Source organism: Filicampus tigris, chromosome 10, assembly GCF_054856515.1.
Source record: "Filicampus tigris isolate MCC_2025a chromosome 10, RoL_Ftig_1.0, whole genome shotgun sequence".
Taxonomy (NCBI): Eukaryota; Metazoa; Chordata; class Actinopteri; order Syngnathiformes; family Syngnathidae; genus Filicampus; species Filicampus tigris.
Genome location: NC_141226.1, coordinates 6,995,322 through 7,013,692, shown reverse-complemented (window position 1 = coordinate 7,013,692; position 18,371 = coordinate 6,995,322). Strand labels below are relative to the sequence as shown.

At 38.8% G+C, this 18,371-nt stretch overlaps 1 protein-coding gene across 5 annotated transcripts in view; it reads left to right on the top strand.

The window, feature by feature from the left end:
* cdh24b (cadherin 24, type 2b) overlaps positions 1-18,371 on the top strand; it is a 224,422-nt gene that overhangs the window by 112,247 nt on the left and 93,804 nt on the right. For all 5 annotated transcript variants that reach the window (XM_086042936.1, XM_086042937.1, XM_086042934.1 and 2 more), the window contains one exon: positions 12,950-13,244. In XM_086042936.1, the coding sequence (XP_085899062.1) occupies positions 12,950-13,244 (295 nt within the window). The remainder of the gene's footprint in view (positions 1-12,949; positions 13,245-18,371) is intronic.

Genomic DNA, 18,371 nt, shown 5'->3' with positions numbered 1-18,371 from the left:
GTGAGACACTGATTGCAAATGATTCATGGTTGTTTTGTTTTACGTTCAAGTGCCTTGTTTTTCCTTGTTTTCCTCCCATTATCTTGTTTACCGGCACTGCTTTTACATGGACAGATGGCTTGTTAGTTATCGACACAAGTTGGAACACTTGAATGAAGTTTTTCGCATCAATTTAACATTATCACTAAGACCTCACTTACCTACTGTACTGTATATATTTCCACTTAAATATATGTATTTTCCCCCTCAGGTTGTTTGCTTTTACAGCATGTCAATTCATGGAAAGCAATTTGGTAACTGCGAGAAAATGTTTGCCTGATTTAATATACACTCTTAATTGAGAACACATGACTGACATTGTCAAAAACGTTAAGATTTTATTGCTGGGGTTGTACTTGTCTGGGATCTATAAATACAAAGGTGTTTCTATTATGCCCTGCGATTGGCTGGCAACCAATTCAGGGTGTCCCCCGCCTACTGCCCGATGACAGCTGGGATAGGCTCCAGCGCGCCCGCGACCCTTGTGAGGATAAGCGGTATAGATAATGGATGGATGGAGGGTGTTTCTATTATATTTCATATTGTCTTTCTCATCTACTGTATTTAAATAATATAGATAAAATATTAAATGACTCATAGTAAAATCAAAGTAAAAATAATAAACATGCCATTATTCTGTATGATTACCTTCGTGACAATGAATCTATATTATATCATAGTTTGGCAGACAGTGTAATAACTCCCCTTTTGGACATAATTAGATTGTGCAGGTGTATCTTATTGTATCCTTGATGTGTGGCATTGTTTTATTAAGATGACAGTATAAATCATATCATAGATGTTTGTGTACACTTGTTTTTCCTGCTGCATGTGAATATTTAATGTCTATAAGTATATATGATCGTTTATGATGAGAAAAAAACACAAACATGAATTGAAGAGCTAACATATGTAAACATCGCGTGAACCCAAACACGCTTCTCTCGTATACATATTTGTGTAGGTCTGAGTTATACTCAGCTCTCCATGGGCCAGATGGGGATCCACAGTCCTCCAGATGGGAGCGATTGGGAGGAAATCCGATGATGGCATAAATGATCACAGCTAGCCATAAGACTTGTTGACTTTAATTAGACCGCTTAGATCATGGCCTGAGCTTCTTGCTGCTTTATCAGCCAATGCACACTTCAGGGCTGCTCTGAACTGTTTCTTTCTTTCTTCTCACCAGGTTACATGTCATCTGTAACACTCGGCTACAGACCAGCTTCACAAGCTGACAATTATATTCTTAGTCATGCTCCCTGTCCGCTCTACGATGACAATGCCAAGTAGAGCCATGGATACCTCTGAACCATTACTCTTTTTTAGTCACATCTATACTGGTAAAATCTTTACCCAAAGAGTCTTTTCTTCAAACTGACACCTCAAATGGACAATTGTATTGGGACACCTCACCATAATACTTACTGCACAAGAAAGGAATATTAAACCTTAGATGCATAAGTGTTTTTTCTAGGGATGTTCCGATCAGGGTTTTATGACACCGATACCGATCATGCGTGAGTGAGATCAGCCGATACCGATACCGATCACATGGAATATCTGTATGTGTTTCCATTTATTATTCCATTTATTACAGGTAATATTATGCAATATTATCTGAAAAAAGCCGCCATATTATTTCCGTAAATTTGAAAAAAGATCTATATATTTTTTCAAAAGCATGAAAAAATGCAAAACCGTTGCTGTCACACAGGTAACTGAAAAACTAGCTTTTACCAGCTTTTAGTAACACGTTTTTTTAACAGATCAAAAAAATCAGCAGTCTCCGCAGACTTCATTATGCAAAAAGTCAAATAAATAACAAGCCACCTAAACATTGCATGGTTCAGAATATAATCAAAGTAGAAAAAATAGTCACATGCAGGCTTCACTCGAATAAACTACCGTATTGGCCCGAATATAAGACGGCCCTGATTATAAGACAACCCCCTCTTTTTCAAGACTCAAGTTTGAAAAAAGTTTTTTTGAACACCAAATTCATTTTTATACAGAAAACATTATAACAATATATTTGAGAGAAAAAGCATGTTATTTTGCCTCATTCAAATCTTAATATCTGAACATTTAAATATGTAAACTAAAGTGCAATCACATTCTTAAATGAATGGCTTCTGGTTTTTGAAATGTAAATAAACCAATCTATTGTGATCAAACAACAAAATTGCAATAACTGCATTAACCATCAAAGTGAAGTCTAACTGTAACTGTAGTCTTGAAACAAATCTGAATAAGGAAAAACATTGCAATAAAATAATGCAAACTGGTTTAACTTGAGAGTAGCTGAGATCTGTCATGACAGAACATTACTCTTCACAAACATTTTCTGCCTCGCTGTGCGCACGTCATCCTCACGTGACAGGGGTTCGCGATGCATTCGCTTCAATGATATCTGGCGCCATCAAGCGTCGTGAATGGGTATAATGTCTTGACCCCGAATATAAAACGACCCCCACTTTTTCAGTCGTATTTCAATGCAAAAAAACACCGTCTTATATTCGGGCCAATACGGTATTCAATGAGACGACTCTATTGAAACGACTCAGGAACTTGGTTTATTGTCTTGTGCATAGACAAATTATCTTGTGCATTGGTCAAGGAGAATTATCTTTTCGTGAATTATAAAATGATATAGTGGGTCTGTTGCCCACAAGTGACCTGCAATGTGTCTCCCTGTGGCAATAATGCCACTTATACTGCGCTGTGACAGTAACGCATCATGCATAACAAGCTGCAGCGTGCGTGCCATGCACCCCAAACTCGGTCACTCATTTATAAAAACTCCCTTGTTAGACTCAACATCGACACAGGACTGACATCCGAGCTCCATATAACACTTGTAAAACTTAAACAGGATAATAAGCCTTCTTTTAGGAAACTTTCAATGCGACAATACACTCTCTGGTGGAGCTCGATCAGGCAGAGCTAAGTCGGTCGGTCGGACCCTTCGGCCCGGCTGGATGCCCAATAAAAAAAAAAAAATGGCTGGACTAATCATGGCCGGGAGTGGATTTTAGTCCGGCCCTCTAATCGGACCTCATGCGTGTGACGTGCTCGCGACGCAGCCAAATTTCATCTCAGCCTACTCGGTGAAAGGCTTCTTTTTAGGCTTCTTTCAAAACAAATTGTGTCCGGGAGTATACTCAAGCTGCGCGCAGCACTCAAGTATGGCACATCATGCACTTTCCTACTTCTGGAAATATGCCGTAGCCAAACTGCTGTGTAGTGGTTTGCTGGCATGCTTTTATTTTGAAGGCCAGGAAGTGTGAAGGTGGGTAAGTGTGGAAAATAAGTAACTTGTTGAATGTTTGCAGACTTGGACCCAAATAATCATACAATACGACAAAACCAACCCCAGGTTTCGCAATGGAAGTTAGTGCTGGGTAAGTACGAGAGTAAGTGGCGCGTTTGAAGCGTGTCCACAGCGGGTTTGAATAGTTTAATAGGGGGGGGGGGGGGCAGGGTTCGTAACTGGGCGCGGGCCGACAATGTTTATGAATATGGCCGGGGGGGTCGTGGCCGGAAGAGTACCCAGGTCAAGGGTGGAAGATCGCGGCCGGACGGGCAAAAATGGGTCAAGTGCCCAGCTCTGATTATAAGACGCAAACTCCACACAGCAGAGACATGTTTGTCTGTTTGTTAATGCCATGCGCCTCCGCAGCATGCAGAGGGGAAGGGGAGGGGGGCGGTGGCGAAACACTGCACACAGGCTGGTCTCTCATGGCTGCAGGCTGCGATGCATGAGCTGCTGGTGATCAGATTTTTCGATCCGCAATAAAAGGCTTTGATCAAACCTTCCGATCACGTAGTTTTTCACGAAAATCGGCCGATCATTATCCGTGCCCTATCGATCGGAGCATCCCTAGTTTTTTCAATGTTTATAATTTTTCATTTTTAGTATTTAATCTTTCATGTATTCCTCAAATGGGTTGTCTTTGACATGAGGCCATTTGGTTTTATATCTAATTGTCATAGTTTAAGTAATTGCATTTTCTGTATTAATATCACACTTATCCATGTTATCATCAAAGATTGAAGACTAGCTATGGCAGTGAGCACAGCTAACTGACATGTGAAAAGACATGTTGGCAGGGGCAGCGTTCCCATCAAAGGTAATGCATTGACACTAAAATTAAGTCATAAATTGGTCATTTTGCAACTGATTTTCATGGTTTATTTTTTTGTCAGTACCAAAACGTGCTCTCAATAGAGGACATTTGAGAAAAAAAAACCGAAACAAATTTTTTTTGAGAGAGGTATTGTTGTATTGTTGTAATTGTATGCCATTTTGCGCAATTGTATGCAAGACTAATCTCGTTGATTAATTAGGGATATGTGTCAATAAGTCTATCCACATTGTGTCCCTTTCATTGCTTTAAAGCAATCGATGCCATTTGGTTATCTGGCCACAAGGCGTGAATTGATTTCAGGCTCTCTCGACTAATAAGGGCCCTCTCTCAGGTTAATGTTGCTGCTGTATTGCAGCTCTTTCTTGAGACGCCTCTCTGAATTGGCGGACCTGCTGTAAATCGATAGGCTCTCCCTATTGCCCTGCTTCACACTCCATGGCTAATATTAAGGAGCTGTCTTACTCCCAGCCCTCTGTGATATTTCGAGTAGCCATGTGGCAGAAGCCTGTGGTGCTTGTAGTTGTCACATTGGTTTGCAGTTCTTTTAAATTCACCACACACTGGATGATTAATATCCTCTGTTGCAAACATGCAGAGAAAAAATCTTGGCATATTATCACCTGTGCACTCTCCAAGCTCTGTAATGCCCTTCACAACCATGCTGCACTAACTGGCATTTCATGTGTGAATCCCATTGATTTCATTCAGCAACCCCACATACATTAACTCATTCACTGCCAGACATTTTCAGGCCCCCTTTTACTCTAACGTTAGAAAAAAATTGATAAAAATGATAAATAAGTTCCTGGGATTTAATGGCTAGGTTGTGAAAAGACAACACAGGTTGTTAAAACAATGAAATCGTAATGTTTGTGTGTCACTGTGCCCTAATTTTGTATGGATATTTTCTCCTCTGTATTGTTATTAGTGTTGTTCCGATACCGAAACTGGTATCGGCAAGTATCCCGATACCGCTTAAAATGCTGGTATCGGCATCGGCGAGTACAAACAAATGAAGCGCAGATGCTGATTATTGATACTGGTATCATTCTTTGAATTCGGCGCGCATACCGGAGGGAAACAGAAGAGCCTTATCCAAATGCCCATGCATGTTAATATTTAGCCCATGTCGCAATCTCACCAGCACGAAGAGCTATGGAAATAGGCTGTTTATTCAACACACGTATTCTGTGTGTTACAACATAGGGCTGTGCAATTAATCGAAATTCAATTACATTTTCGATTATTACACTCCACGATTACAAAATTGGTATAATCGTAAAAAAACGATTATTAATGCAAATTTTGAGTTGTTTTGAGGCATGCGCTCACGAGTTACTCCGCCGCGCCGCCCTCGCCAAACTAGCTAGCTAGCGAGCTAGCCAGCCATCCAGCCCGTACCCCGCACCCAGCAAGTCGCACTGCACACGCTCCTACTCAACGTTTTAACAGAGTAACAGACCTAAAAATGATACACGAACTGCCACAGGAATGACTTGTAAACAAGCGAGGCAAGTCGAAATCGCTTATTTGCTTACATTTTGCGTTCGCCGTGGACGACGGTGAGCAAAGACGTATAAAGTGCAAGTTATCTCTGCACCCACCGGCAACGCGACAGATCTATTCATCCATCGTTTGGTTTACAATGATGTTACGATACACCAAAGCAAGAAAACACCGATTTGGCGTCCTGCGCAATGTTGAAACACTGTACGCAGAAACCCCCACCCATCAACATCAGAGAGACACAAAAAGATAACAGAATCTATTGCCCGGACAAGCCTTCCAAATGCTTAGGGCACAGACTCCACTTCTCAATCGGCACAAGGGATTTATTCAAATAACATGTCTTATGCAAATATACACTACTTTTACTAGCACAAAAAAAGAAAGCATGCTAAACATTATTATTGTGACTTAAGTTACATTTCTCGTGTAGTCCATAATATGAAGTCAACATTTTTGTGTTTATTTTTGTTTCAAATTGCTTCAAATGCAATTTACAAACATATTATTGGTCATTATATTGTAATACAGTTTATATATGGCCTACTGTAACTTAGAAGTATTGTATAGATTACTAGTATGTAACAGTCAACATTTAAATTAGTTTGACCCAATCAGCATATAAAATTTATAATTCATCAGAAGCAAATTACTTAAATATTACTTTAAAGAACAAAACAAAAAAGGCTCCTTGACAAAGGTCTAAATGTATAGATGAATAGAATATCTGTTATTCTGTCAAAATCGGCATTTTACTCCAAACAGTTCACTACTTTGGCAATTTATAAGTGCATAGCAAGTTAACTCCAATGCTCTTGTTTGTTTATACAAAGAAACCATACTTTAATTTATAAATTTGCACTTTTTAAATTTTAAAAAATAATTTAATAAATATTGTTAGGTCCAACACAAACTAAAATTATTATAGTGTTTCAAAGAAGTTGGTCTTAATATTTTTTATGTTTAAACCTGTTCTTGTTTTGTAGCAAAAAATAATGAATAATCGTGAGTTCACTTATTACCAAAATAATCGTGATGTTTTTCATAATCGAGCAGCCCTATTTCAACGGATACTTCACAAGTGATTTAAATTTTTGAAATTGATTTAAATCTGACTAATTTTACATTCAAGTGAGTATGCAATTCTTTAGAATTATAAGAAAAATAGCGCTTATATTTTGATTTTTCAAATGGCAATGCATCGCTGCAGTATCGGCATCGGCCAGTATCGCCCGAAACTGCACAGCCAGGTAGCGGAATTGGTATCGGGGCCCAAAAAGTGGTATCGGACCAACACTAATTGTAATGGTGTATTTGTTCTATTAAAGTCCTGTAAAAACCAAAGACAAGTAAATTCGTAAATGGCAGTGAATGAGTTAATGAGCAAAAATTGAGCTGTGGAAAACACCTTCCATGTGTTTATGAGTTATTATGCAGCTTGAATAACAAAGTGTGCATAGGGGCATTGACGTAATTTTACGAGAATAACAAAACATTATTGTCTCAAAAATTCATCCAAATTGAGGGAGAGTGTTTAACACAAGTACATCGAAATGACAAACATTTGTCATGTTGTATATACGGTTTCCCGGTACCAAGAGCTTGTTAAAAAGGTGTACTTTGATTCCAATTGCTGTTCTGTCAATATATATATTATAAAGATTTCCCCCATAGAAATCAGAGGACTGTATAATATATGAGTAAAAAGAAAATTTTGCTTTTACAGGACAATTTTGTGGATGTGCTTATTATTTAAGTATGTGTTATCCTTGAGAAATTACGGTAGTTTGAATTACCGTAGCGTTATTTCCCCCCTTGCATCATGATCTAAATGTGAAGCTCACTATATTAGTAGCATCTTATTATCATGTTCTAATATAATTAATCAAAGAGACAGTGACAAAAAGGCATTGTGTTGCAACCTCGAAAGATGGAGATGGAAGCTTATCAGACCAAAAATATTTCTCCAAACAGAGATGACACGATTGTATTTGTATGTGTGGGACCATTGGTTTCAGCAGGGTGTATATAATACAGAAGTTATGAGCTGTGATATTATGACTAAATTTAATCTGAAGTATATCTGGTAGCTGTTGTGGTATAGTATTGTTTGGGTATCTATGTGAATAATATTCCAAAACCGATGTTGAGAGGCAGATGCGTCGAAACTTAAACCCCAAAGGAGAGAGCAGAGGTAGAGCAATTAAACAGAGCTTTATTAAACACCAGGAGTATGAAATGAATACCGAAAAATGACAAACAGTCGACGAGACTAATAAGGTTGCTCTAGAAAATGAACAAAAAGTGATGGATGAAGCCACAGCAGTAGAAAGATGTCACTAAATCAGGAGAACCAAATCTTAACCACGCAAGACAGTCTAACTTGAATAAGAAAGAACCAGAATCTTAACTACACGGGCTACCAAGGCACAGAATGGAAAGAAACAACAGAAATCTTCATATAAATGGATGGAACAACGGAAAGTACAAAGCTGAATGCCGTAGTGACGGTTGACTCTAACAGACAACAATTGAAAACACTGGCTATGGCAATTGTGACGACTAAGCAATATTCTTTCCTGACTATTGACTTGGAGCCTATCACAGCTGACTTTGTGAGAGAGGCGGGTCACAGTCACAATTTATAGTTTTCAAATAAGCCAACATCCCTTTTTTGGGGCAAAAATGCTTGCATATTTTGGGGGTGGAAAAGCTTACTGGGCTGTGCCCATGTTTTTTAACTACGGTTTTAAGAATGTGAGAACCAGCCAGGGTATGCGAGAACACGCAAAGCCCACACACGAAGGCCTGAGCTGAGATTCAAAACCAGAAAATAGTTTTCCTTTTTATTGCTTTGTATTAATCTTTGGGGCATAGATAAGGTTGAGAGGTCAGTGTTAAATTGATTTGAAGCAGAAGCTTCTCCTACCGCAGAATGAGTTTGAGGAAACCTTTCGATCATGACTGCCACCACTCACTCTGGTAATGATGCTGGGCTTCATTAAGAAGCTCATTAAGTCACGTCGTTAAGCAGCAGGGCTGTTAAGGCTTTGATTGTTAATGGCTCTTCATTCAGAGGCGAGAGAAACCAGGCTTCCCAGGAGGTTCTGGACGGTCCATTGCCCGAGTGTTTTGGGTCATATCATAAGATGGAGGATGAGGGAAAACTAAAATTTGTGTCAGTGACAACGTTTTCAAAGGAACTGCTTTAAAGGGAAACCTAAGGTTATGAAATCACCTGCACAAGAGGGGGGGAAGAATACAAACAATTTTATGTTTTCTGGCTGTAACTTGAATTGAGTCAAAATACAAAAGGGCAAAAATCTAACATCAAATGGATTTTCAATATAGCCTTTTAACAGATCTACGGGGTTTTACTACTAATTCCTAATTGTGGGAAATCCATTTAAATGAGGGGTGTCACTCTCATTTTTGTCACGGGCCACATCATACTTATGGTTTCCCTTGGTGGGCCATTATGATTTTCAACCCCTATAAATCTATGATTGCCTTATATTATCACGTATACACAACAGATTGTTGGATAACTAATTTTGACATCAGAAGCCAGTAAAAAATGGTGTACTACTTTTCAGGTGTACTACTTTTCAATTTATTTTTAAATGGGCGGTTGATAACAAAACATGTTTGCAATATCAAAATTCTCCCTGGGTGGCCCGAAGTACCTGATGGTTTGATGACAGAAAGCAGTCTGCCCTCTGCGTAAAAACGGGCATATCGGCGTTTTCGTGCCGGGGCAATGGTCAAGTTCAGCGTGTTTGTGTTTACGCCTCACTGGGTGTTTCTGCCGCTCCCCTTGGCGCATCTCGCAATTTGGTGACAAAAAGTAGACAACATTTTTGGAAATTTTTGACAAAATTTACGAAAATGTTGACACGCGATCAGGAGGTGCATTACTGTCTCAAACTCCACATCACACACACACGGTCAACTACAGCAAGGGGAGTTATTGCACTGTAAGTGCCAATGTTGTGCATGAACTTCAGCGAGACTAATTTCTGTTCCTGTCATTTTCAAACATGGTGTACTCGGCGTGCGCTCCGTACCACCCTGATTTTGATGCAAACACTCCGATCTATCCCACAATGGTGCACAAAGGCACAAACGCCCCCATTACCGGTACACCCATTTTTAGCTAAGTCTAGCAAAATACCAAAAGAAAGAAAAGACCCATGCAGAAGGTTAGACTGCTCGTCGCGCTAGACTTGCGCCCAGAAGTAAAATAGGGCCCCATATCTCTACATTATAGTGCAAGTGAGTTCGTGCAAAAAATGTTGCTGCAATAGAGGGAAAAAAAAAACATAGGGTGAGAGATTGATTCTGCACCAGAACTTCTGTAGTTGTCCACTGATGGGGAACAAGGCAAAGAAAAGAGAGATTGGGCGATAGCGTTTACTGACAAGGTGCTGTCACGGGCCATTGGCTAGTGTGGAGGTGAAATAGCCATTCTAGTCACAGGAAGTGATTGGACAAAAGTGCTAATTGATGATTGTAAGAGATTGAGTCCAAAACAAATACGCAGATACACACAAAACATTAAAACAAACAACAATCAATTACATAATCTTTTCAGTGCTATTCTATGTTGAGTCTACCTGACCACTTGATGTGCAATCTATCCAGCTAATGTGTTTGGCCAGTCTTTATTTGAAAAACATGTTAGTACTGCATATATACATTTGAGCATTGTGGAAGAGATTCTACTTTCTTTGTTGGAGAGAACTTGTGGTCTTTGCCATGTGTTCTTTTTCTGCATTTCTATAAATGGCTCACATGCGTATGTGAGAGCTGACGTGAATATGATCATTCATGGGGATGACATGTTTCAGTGCAATCTGTCTACAACAGAATCTCTGCCATAAATATTCACTTGATGTAGGTGTAGTGTGGGCTCCAGTAAACATCGCAGTGATGGTCTGACCCATGCTTGGACAATAGATCATTAGTCAGCACATAGTCAACAGTGACAGAATGTGAACAAATGTGTGAAGCACCTGACAGAGCAGCTGCCCACTCTCTAAAAACAGTTGGGTTAAAAATAACACAGTTTGTGGTCAAAAATGGACTGATCCACTGATTGGGTCAATTTGACCCAACTTTCGGGTTTGTTTTTGCAGAAAACAACCCCCCAAAATGGCTAGTTTTGTACAAAACAGCCCCATTATTTGGTTTCAAAACACAAGAAGCTTGGTCAAAAAGAGCCAATTAGTGGATCGGTCCATTTTTGACCAATAATTGTGTTATTTTTAACCCAGCTATTTTTAGAGTGTGGAATCCAGCGACGACTGTTTTAGACGATAAAATACCAAATTGGAAAAGTGGGCACAGGTGAATTTATCTAGGCTACTCATAAACATATAATTTGCTTAAAGTATGCTGTTTTATTATTTAATAGTTGTTCTCAGTTGGGATTCCCACTTAAAAAAATATATAATATTTCACTCATCCTCTTTTCACAGATCCTCTTTTAGGAAAATTCATTTATGATATTACTTTACAGTGTCTTTATATATAAATAAATAAATATATTATATATTTTGTGTTTCGATGAATATCAAAATTGGATCTACGATACATAAATGTTTTGTTTTAGAATGCTATGTTACATTTTTTTCCAGAAAGAGGAATTGGAACGTTGTATATTAGAGGAAAATATTATTTAATGTTTACCTTTAGAAGCTATAAAATGCTATGGAAGGCTAGAATTTTACAGTTAAATGTATTCACTGTACTCATCTGACATGTATGGCCAAAGGGTGTCTTCTGATGGAAGTATAGATAAGTAGAAAATAAGTACTGGTCAACTCTCACAGGTTATTTGAAAATGTGACTACATAAATAATCTTGTGTATGATTATTAAAATTTCAATTGAACATCGGCCTAAGTAATTATAAATCATCCAAATTAAGGTAATCCACAAAAATGTCTCATCTTTAATTCAAAGGGCTTCTTATTCTTCACCAATGAATTGATAATTATTAACTAATTTGTAATGGGAAGGTGCCAGTATCCTCTGAGGAGTGGTCAGCTGGTAATCCTCTCTTCTCAAGTGTAACTGGTAATTTTTGATTAAAGATGGTACATCAACAAAAGGCTCAATAGTAGGCTATAAAATGAGATGTCTTCACTTGCCTCATGTTTAACCTTTGTTGATTGCCTAGGAAGACTGTAATTAGAAATGTGTTGTTTTTAATTGATTTGATGCAGGACAATTTAATATACTGCTGTTGAATATAATTTCTTTTTATTCATTTAAGAAGGAAAATATGTATTCAACAAGTAATATATATTTCAAATTCAAACATTTTCAAAGTACAGTGAATGTTGATTCACAGCAGCCAATCTACTATAGAAAAAGTACTTTGCTGTTACCATGCAACATTGCTTTCCTGAGCTAAAAACTTTTCACATTAGCTGTTGGGGTGAATTGCATATTCTTTTTTTTTTTTTTTTTTTTTTTTTAGGTGCCACTCAAGCCACTAATGTGCACATATTGTGTGATTGAATCTTGTGCTCTGTGTGTGATGCTGGTGAGAGGAGAGTGTTCCCTGATATTGCCTTCAGATGAAGCCCTAGCTGCTCCGCTACGCTAGCCTCCCACTAGGAGTTAATCTAATAAAACTCAATAGAAGACTGAGATCAATATAGCTTGTCCCTCTGCCTTGCACCCCGGACTCATTCCCATACATTCTTATTAGTTAGGGAATAATTGATTGGTCGACTGTTCATTATTCCTTTGACTTGGACTTTTCATTAAAATGCCAAGGCACTCCATGTGCATGAGCTGGGAATTTCCTGCACTTAGTAACCACTCTCCACTTGGACGTAAATACAGGCTTTAAGAGGGGAGGTCATGTGTTGTCAATAACACTTAGATGAAACAGAATGTGTTTCATAACTACTAGATTGTATGAAAACAGATGAGCATGGCAATGCAAATAAGTTGCGTTCATCACAAATTGCAGTCGGGTGCATTATTTTATGAAATAAAAATAAAAAAATAAATAAAAAGTCATCATAGTTTTCAGGATTGCACTGGCAGCGTAGTCATTCGCGTAGCTAACTGTTATGAATTTGTCCTGCGATTAATTCCATGTCAATGCCTCAGTGAAATTGGATGTTCTCCAGTCCCGTCCCACCCAGAAAAGGATAAGGCGTCGAAAAAGCTAATGAATGGACTGCTCAACCTGATGTTTGTTCTTGATTTTTTCTTCCCTCTTCTCCCACCTAGCTCCACACTGACATGGACAGGAATGACGGCCGCACTAAGTATGTCCTACGTGGCGAGGGGGCCGGCTCCGTCTTTGTGATCGATGAGAAGACAGGTAACATCCACGTCACCAAGCCACTGGACCGCGAGGAGAAGGATGAGTACCGTCTCATTGCCACGGCCACCGACAGGCAGACGGACCGTGCCCTCGAGCCCTCGTCGCAATTCATAATTCGGGTGCAGGATATCAATGACAACCCACCTGTCTTTGACGAAGGCCCCTACAGTGCCACTGTGCCGGAGATGGCAAATATAGGTAAGATGCCTCATTTTTTTTTTTTTTTTTTTTTAGCGCGAGCCAAAGTCAAAAAAGGACCAGCACCAAGCACAACAGTTTATTGCAGTCTGGTAGTACTTGTGTTTTCAATTCCAGAAGCTATGATGATGATAAGTAACTTATCCATTTTTGGATGTACCAACAGCAGTTATTTGCGTGGTGGTCAAACTTTGCAATATTGTGTACACTTGAGTGAATTTTTACTTACCTAGCTAATAAGTATTTACACTGGTACCGTGACTTATGAAATGAATGTAGTCCTCCAACAAGCTCTTAACTCAACTTATTCATACATCAAATCAATATTCCCCATTTGAAATTTTTTAAAATGCCATTCATCTCTTCCAGTCCCCCCAAAACACCCCAATTTTGTCACATGTACCGTACTAATGTATTAATAAAGAAAAAAACACTTTATTGAATAATATCAATAAAAAAAAACAATAATAGTGAATGTAAAGATTGTAATTAAGCTGAAAGTCAACTTCACTTTTTCCCTCTTCACTTGAGCCGCAGCATATCTGAAGCTCGCTCTTTGCTCAAATTTTGCCTTGCAACACAAAGCAAAATCAACTAAGCTTGCAACCTGAAAAGATTGTGGCACTCATAAGTCAAGGTATACAATTAGCAGGACATACATTATTTGAATCGATACATGTGTTTTTTTCGTAAACTCACTGGGTACGTAATTATGTGCACCTGCTCAAATTGTTTCTGTCCAATTTTATCAAACATCTTTGAGTGCTATTATTGTGTCACATTATGCACTTCAGAATGCAAATGTGATTTACAATCCTTGGTTTGAGCTTGTAGGATTTGCAAAGCTTTCAACATAGGTGACAATTACTCCACAGCTGATGTGCACTGCGTGACTCTGATGTCAAATTGCTGGCACTGAGTAATTAAAACAAAGATCAAAAGAATAAAAACTAAATGAGCCAGGGCAGCAATGTGATTGCTGAATGTTTGAGTCGAGTCACATTCTATCATAAGCTTATTATTGAGAGTGTCTGAGTTTGATAAAAATCTCCCTCATCTGTTGAACGAAGACAAGTGTACCCACCCTGCTGGGTGTATTGAGTTGTTGAACATGCCACATCAGTTCATTTTTTTTTTTTTTTTAGCTTCTCCTCGGCAGGCACGATTAACACCTTCCTTTTCCACCTTGTTTTCCTCCATGTTCCACACTTCCACACCAACTCTGCCATTGTCACATGCTTCGCTATATTGATTCTGTCTGGTTCTACGATGCTTAGTTCCCTTATATAAAAAAAGATATAATAAATGCTCACATACACACACCACATTTATGCTCTGGCATTTTTTTTTTCAATAATTGTAGACCAGTCATGCAAGTCCATTTTCTATCCTTATTTAAATCTGCATGTACAATTTCCAGTGATCACTTGAGCTTGTGCAGGTAACAGTGCAATACAATTTCATATGACAAAATTTTCACTGTCCTAAACACCCCAACTTTTAGTGAAGATTTGCAGTGCGCATAATATGCCTATTAAAGTTGACAGTTATTCATGTTCAGGTTCTGCATAAGGTACTGCTCCCACTTCTGCAGTTTCCTACTAGCCTGAACCTCTCTGGACTTTCTTGACTCATTATGAATCTGAGCTTCTTTTTAAAGGACAGGAGAAGCTAATGTCATTGGTCACAACTTTGACCTACCTTGAACCCACTTACAAATTATATATTCCACAAACTGATAATAATTCTGCTCCAGTTTATCCCCCATTGCAAGGGCGTGTGCTTGTGCATATAAACCGAGAATTGTAAGAAAAAGAAAACAAGTCTGTCACTCCAAGCTGTGCTTTTACCATTCTTTTGTAGAGACTATACCAAAGTTTGTTTTACAAAACACAGCATTAGATATTTTCCAAATTACAAAATACAGTAAAAACCCCTCCATTGCAGATTCCAGGTTTGCGGTCCCAGAATAGTGTGATTTTTGCAACCTCAAAATCAGTGCTGACGTAATAATTCATACATACATGTCAAACTGAATGGTCTAAAATTTCATATGAAATGAAGTGTTTAGGGCAGAGTGGTGTTGTACAGTAGTGGTTTGCATGTCTTCCTCACAGTCGAGAGGTGCTGGGTTGGAATGTCGGGTCAAGCTCCATTATGGCATTGACGTGTTGTCCCTGTGCATGCGCAGGTTTGGTCTGGATATGCTGACTTCCTCCCACATTCATGTTAGGTTCATAGAAAATTCTAAAGTGTCCATAGGTGTAAATGTGAATGTGAATGTTGTTTGCCTATACGGTACAGTATGTGCTCTGTGATTGAATGTTGGCCATTCCAAGGTGAACCCTACCTCCAGCCCAAAATCTGCTGGGATAGGCTTCAGCTCGCCGTGGACCCTAATGAGGACAAGCAGAATGGAAACTAGATGGCTTGATTGATGAAATGTTAATTAACTTTGCTGCCCGGCAGAAAAAAAGAAAGAATTGTTTTTTCCTTGCAATGTACTGAAAGCAGCATGCATGTCAGAACCAAAGTGACCTGTTAATATTTACGTGACTGCTAGAGGATCATGTAAAATATGATGGACGTGCTTGGAATAGAAATGAAGAGACCATGTGAGAGATTTTTTTACATATACTGCAGAGACATTTGGAATGACAGGAACTCTTTTTAAATTGTAATTCAAAGCATGGCTGCAGAGAACTTTTATGTAGAAAAGGTGTTGTAATCGACATTTAAACTTCATTTTACCCCTTGAAAAAAGTTCTACTCAGAGGGGGCAATCTTTCATTTTAAATGAAAATTTGCTTTGCACTATTTTAAATAATCCATGTACCGAACGTAATAGTTAAAAATACGTTTTTTTTTCTAAATGTCACGGACCGGGGCAGGGGCATATTCTATCACACCCTCGGTGCACCTGACAGTTTGGTGACAGAAAGTAGACTAGACTTTCGACCATGTGAAAACAGGTCTAAGTTATGGCGTGGGTGGTTTAACATAATTTTGGTGTATTTGATCCAGGCAAAGGCAGGCAGATTCTGCACTCCGCAAATGTGTGTGGTGGATGTCATTGTATTTCATCCATAAATATGACATCAGTCTGCATCGAGCCCTCTTAATCAATGTAGACTTCAATTCACTGAATGCATTAGCATATATTTTATATCATCATTAATATATTTTTACAAGCACCCTCGTACCACGGCACAACTGGTGGATGTGTGACTTTACCTACTTATGAAAAAAAAGTTGTGCTACATATACCTATTGGCCTATAAAGTTATTTCTTTGAAAACCTTACCTTAAACTTGTGAAAGTTGACCACCACTTTAGCAAATTAAACAGAAGTGCTGGATATTCTATGAAAGGCTCATAAAGCCAGCTGCTAGTCCAATTTTTTGTTTCGATTCTTATATGATGCTAGCATAGAGCTGGCTCTTGCACCAAACCGCTTTGGCCCCAGGACTGATATGATAGGTAGGAAATGGGATTGGGGCACATGAACTAGGTTTGTGAAGAAGTTTTTATGAACAATTCCTTCTAGCTAAGTTTAAATTCATTGATTTTTGAAAATGCATGAATGTATGGTTCTACAGTGGAACCTACAAGGTTGTAAATAATGGTTACGCTGGTTGACCTTAAATTTTCAACAAGATTTGGAAATTTTCTATACACTCCAATTCCAATGAAGTTGGAACCTTGTGTAAAACATGAATAAAAACAGAATGCAATCCTTTCTCATTTTTTTATCGCAAAATTCTTCATGAAGATTTGCAAATCCCTTTCAACCTATACTCAGCTGAATACACTCCAAGATTTGTTTATGTTCCAACTAATATTCACTCATTCTGAATTTGACTTGTGCATCATGCTCCAAAAAAGATTGGGCACGGGCATGTTTACCATTGTGTTACACCATCTTTCCTTTTAACAACAACTCATTGTTGGTGGGATTCTTTCCCATTCTTACTTAATGTACAACTTCAACAGTCCAGGGTCCCCGCTGTCATATTTTGTTCTTCACAATGACACACATTTACACTGAGTTTTGCTGAAATAAGCATGGACGTCTCTGGAAAAAGAAAAAAGTTGATTGGATGGCAGAAAATGGTGCTCCAAAACCCGTATGTACCTTTCAGTATTAATGGTGCCTTCACAATGTCCAAATTAACCATGCCATGGACACATCTCCGTTATAGATGCTGGCTTTTGAGTTTTGCTCTGATAACAATCTGGGTGGCCCTTTTCCTCATGACTTCCATGATTTCCAAAAACAATTTGAAATGTGGACTCGTCAGACCACAGCACATTTTCCCAAATTGCATTAGTCCATTTCAGATGAGCTCAGGCCCAGAGAAGCTGGCGGCGTTTCAGGATGTTGTTCATATATTGTATGGCTTTCACTTTGCATGGTAGAGTTTATCTTGCATTATGAGACTGTGAGTCCACGTGGGACTATCCTTTACACAATGATGACATTTTTTAATGCAGTGCCGCCTGAGGCTGTCATGGTCTGTTCTTGTTGTGGTCATGCTTTGTTTTTGTTGTTCCCGATTGCTCCAGTAGGGGCAGTAGGTGGATCCTTTGCAGCGCACCTGTTTGTAATCTTAATCAATGGACTATTTAAGGACTGCAAAGCAGGCAACTCCTTGTCGGATTATTCCTCTGCTTGCTCGTGACCATAGCACCAAGTATTGAAATTTCTAGATGTCCTCATGGTTTCGCCGTGTATTTTGCTCCCTTTGTTGCCTTAAGTTTTTTGCCATAGTAAGTATTGTATCTTGTGTTATTAAAGCAACCCTCGGTTGAACCTTTTGACGTTGGTGTGATCTTTTCTTTTTACGACAAGCAATTTTCGTTATTTCTTTCCTTGCCTTTTGCAAGTGTTTTTGGTTATTCTCGTTTTCCTGGTTGTGTCGTACCAGCGCCTTTTGTTACACTTTGTCGGTCTTGTGTATTTTTTTTGTAATAAACCCTTTTTGTTCAAAACACCATCTGAGTCCATGCTTTTAGAGTTTGCTTTGGTTCCGGGTCCTCCCGGAACCCCAATAGAGGCATCAAAGGTCACGGGCATTCAATGTTGGTTTTTGGCTTTGCCGCTTAAGTGCAGAGATTTCGCCAGGT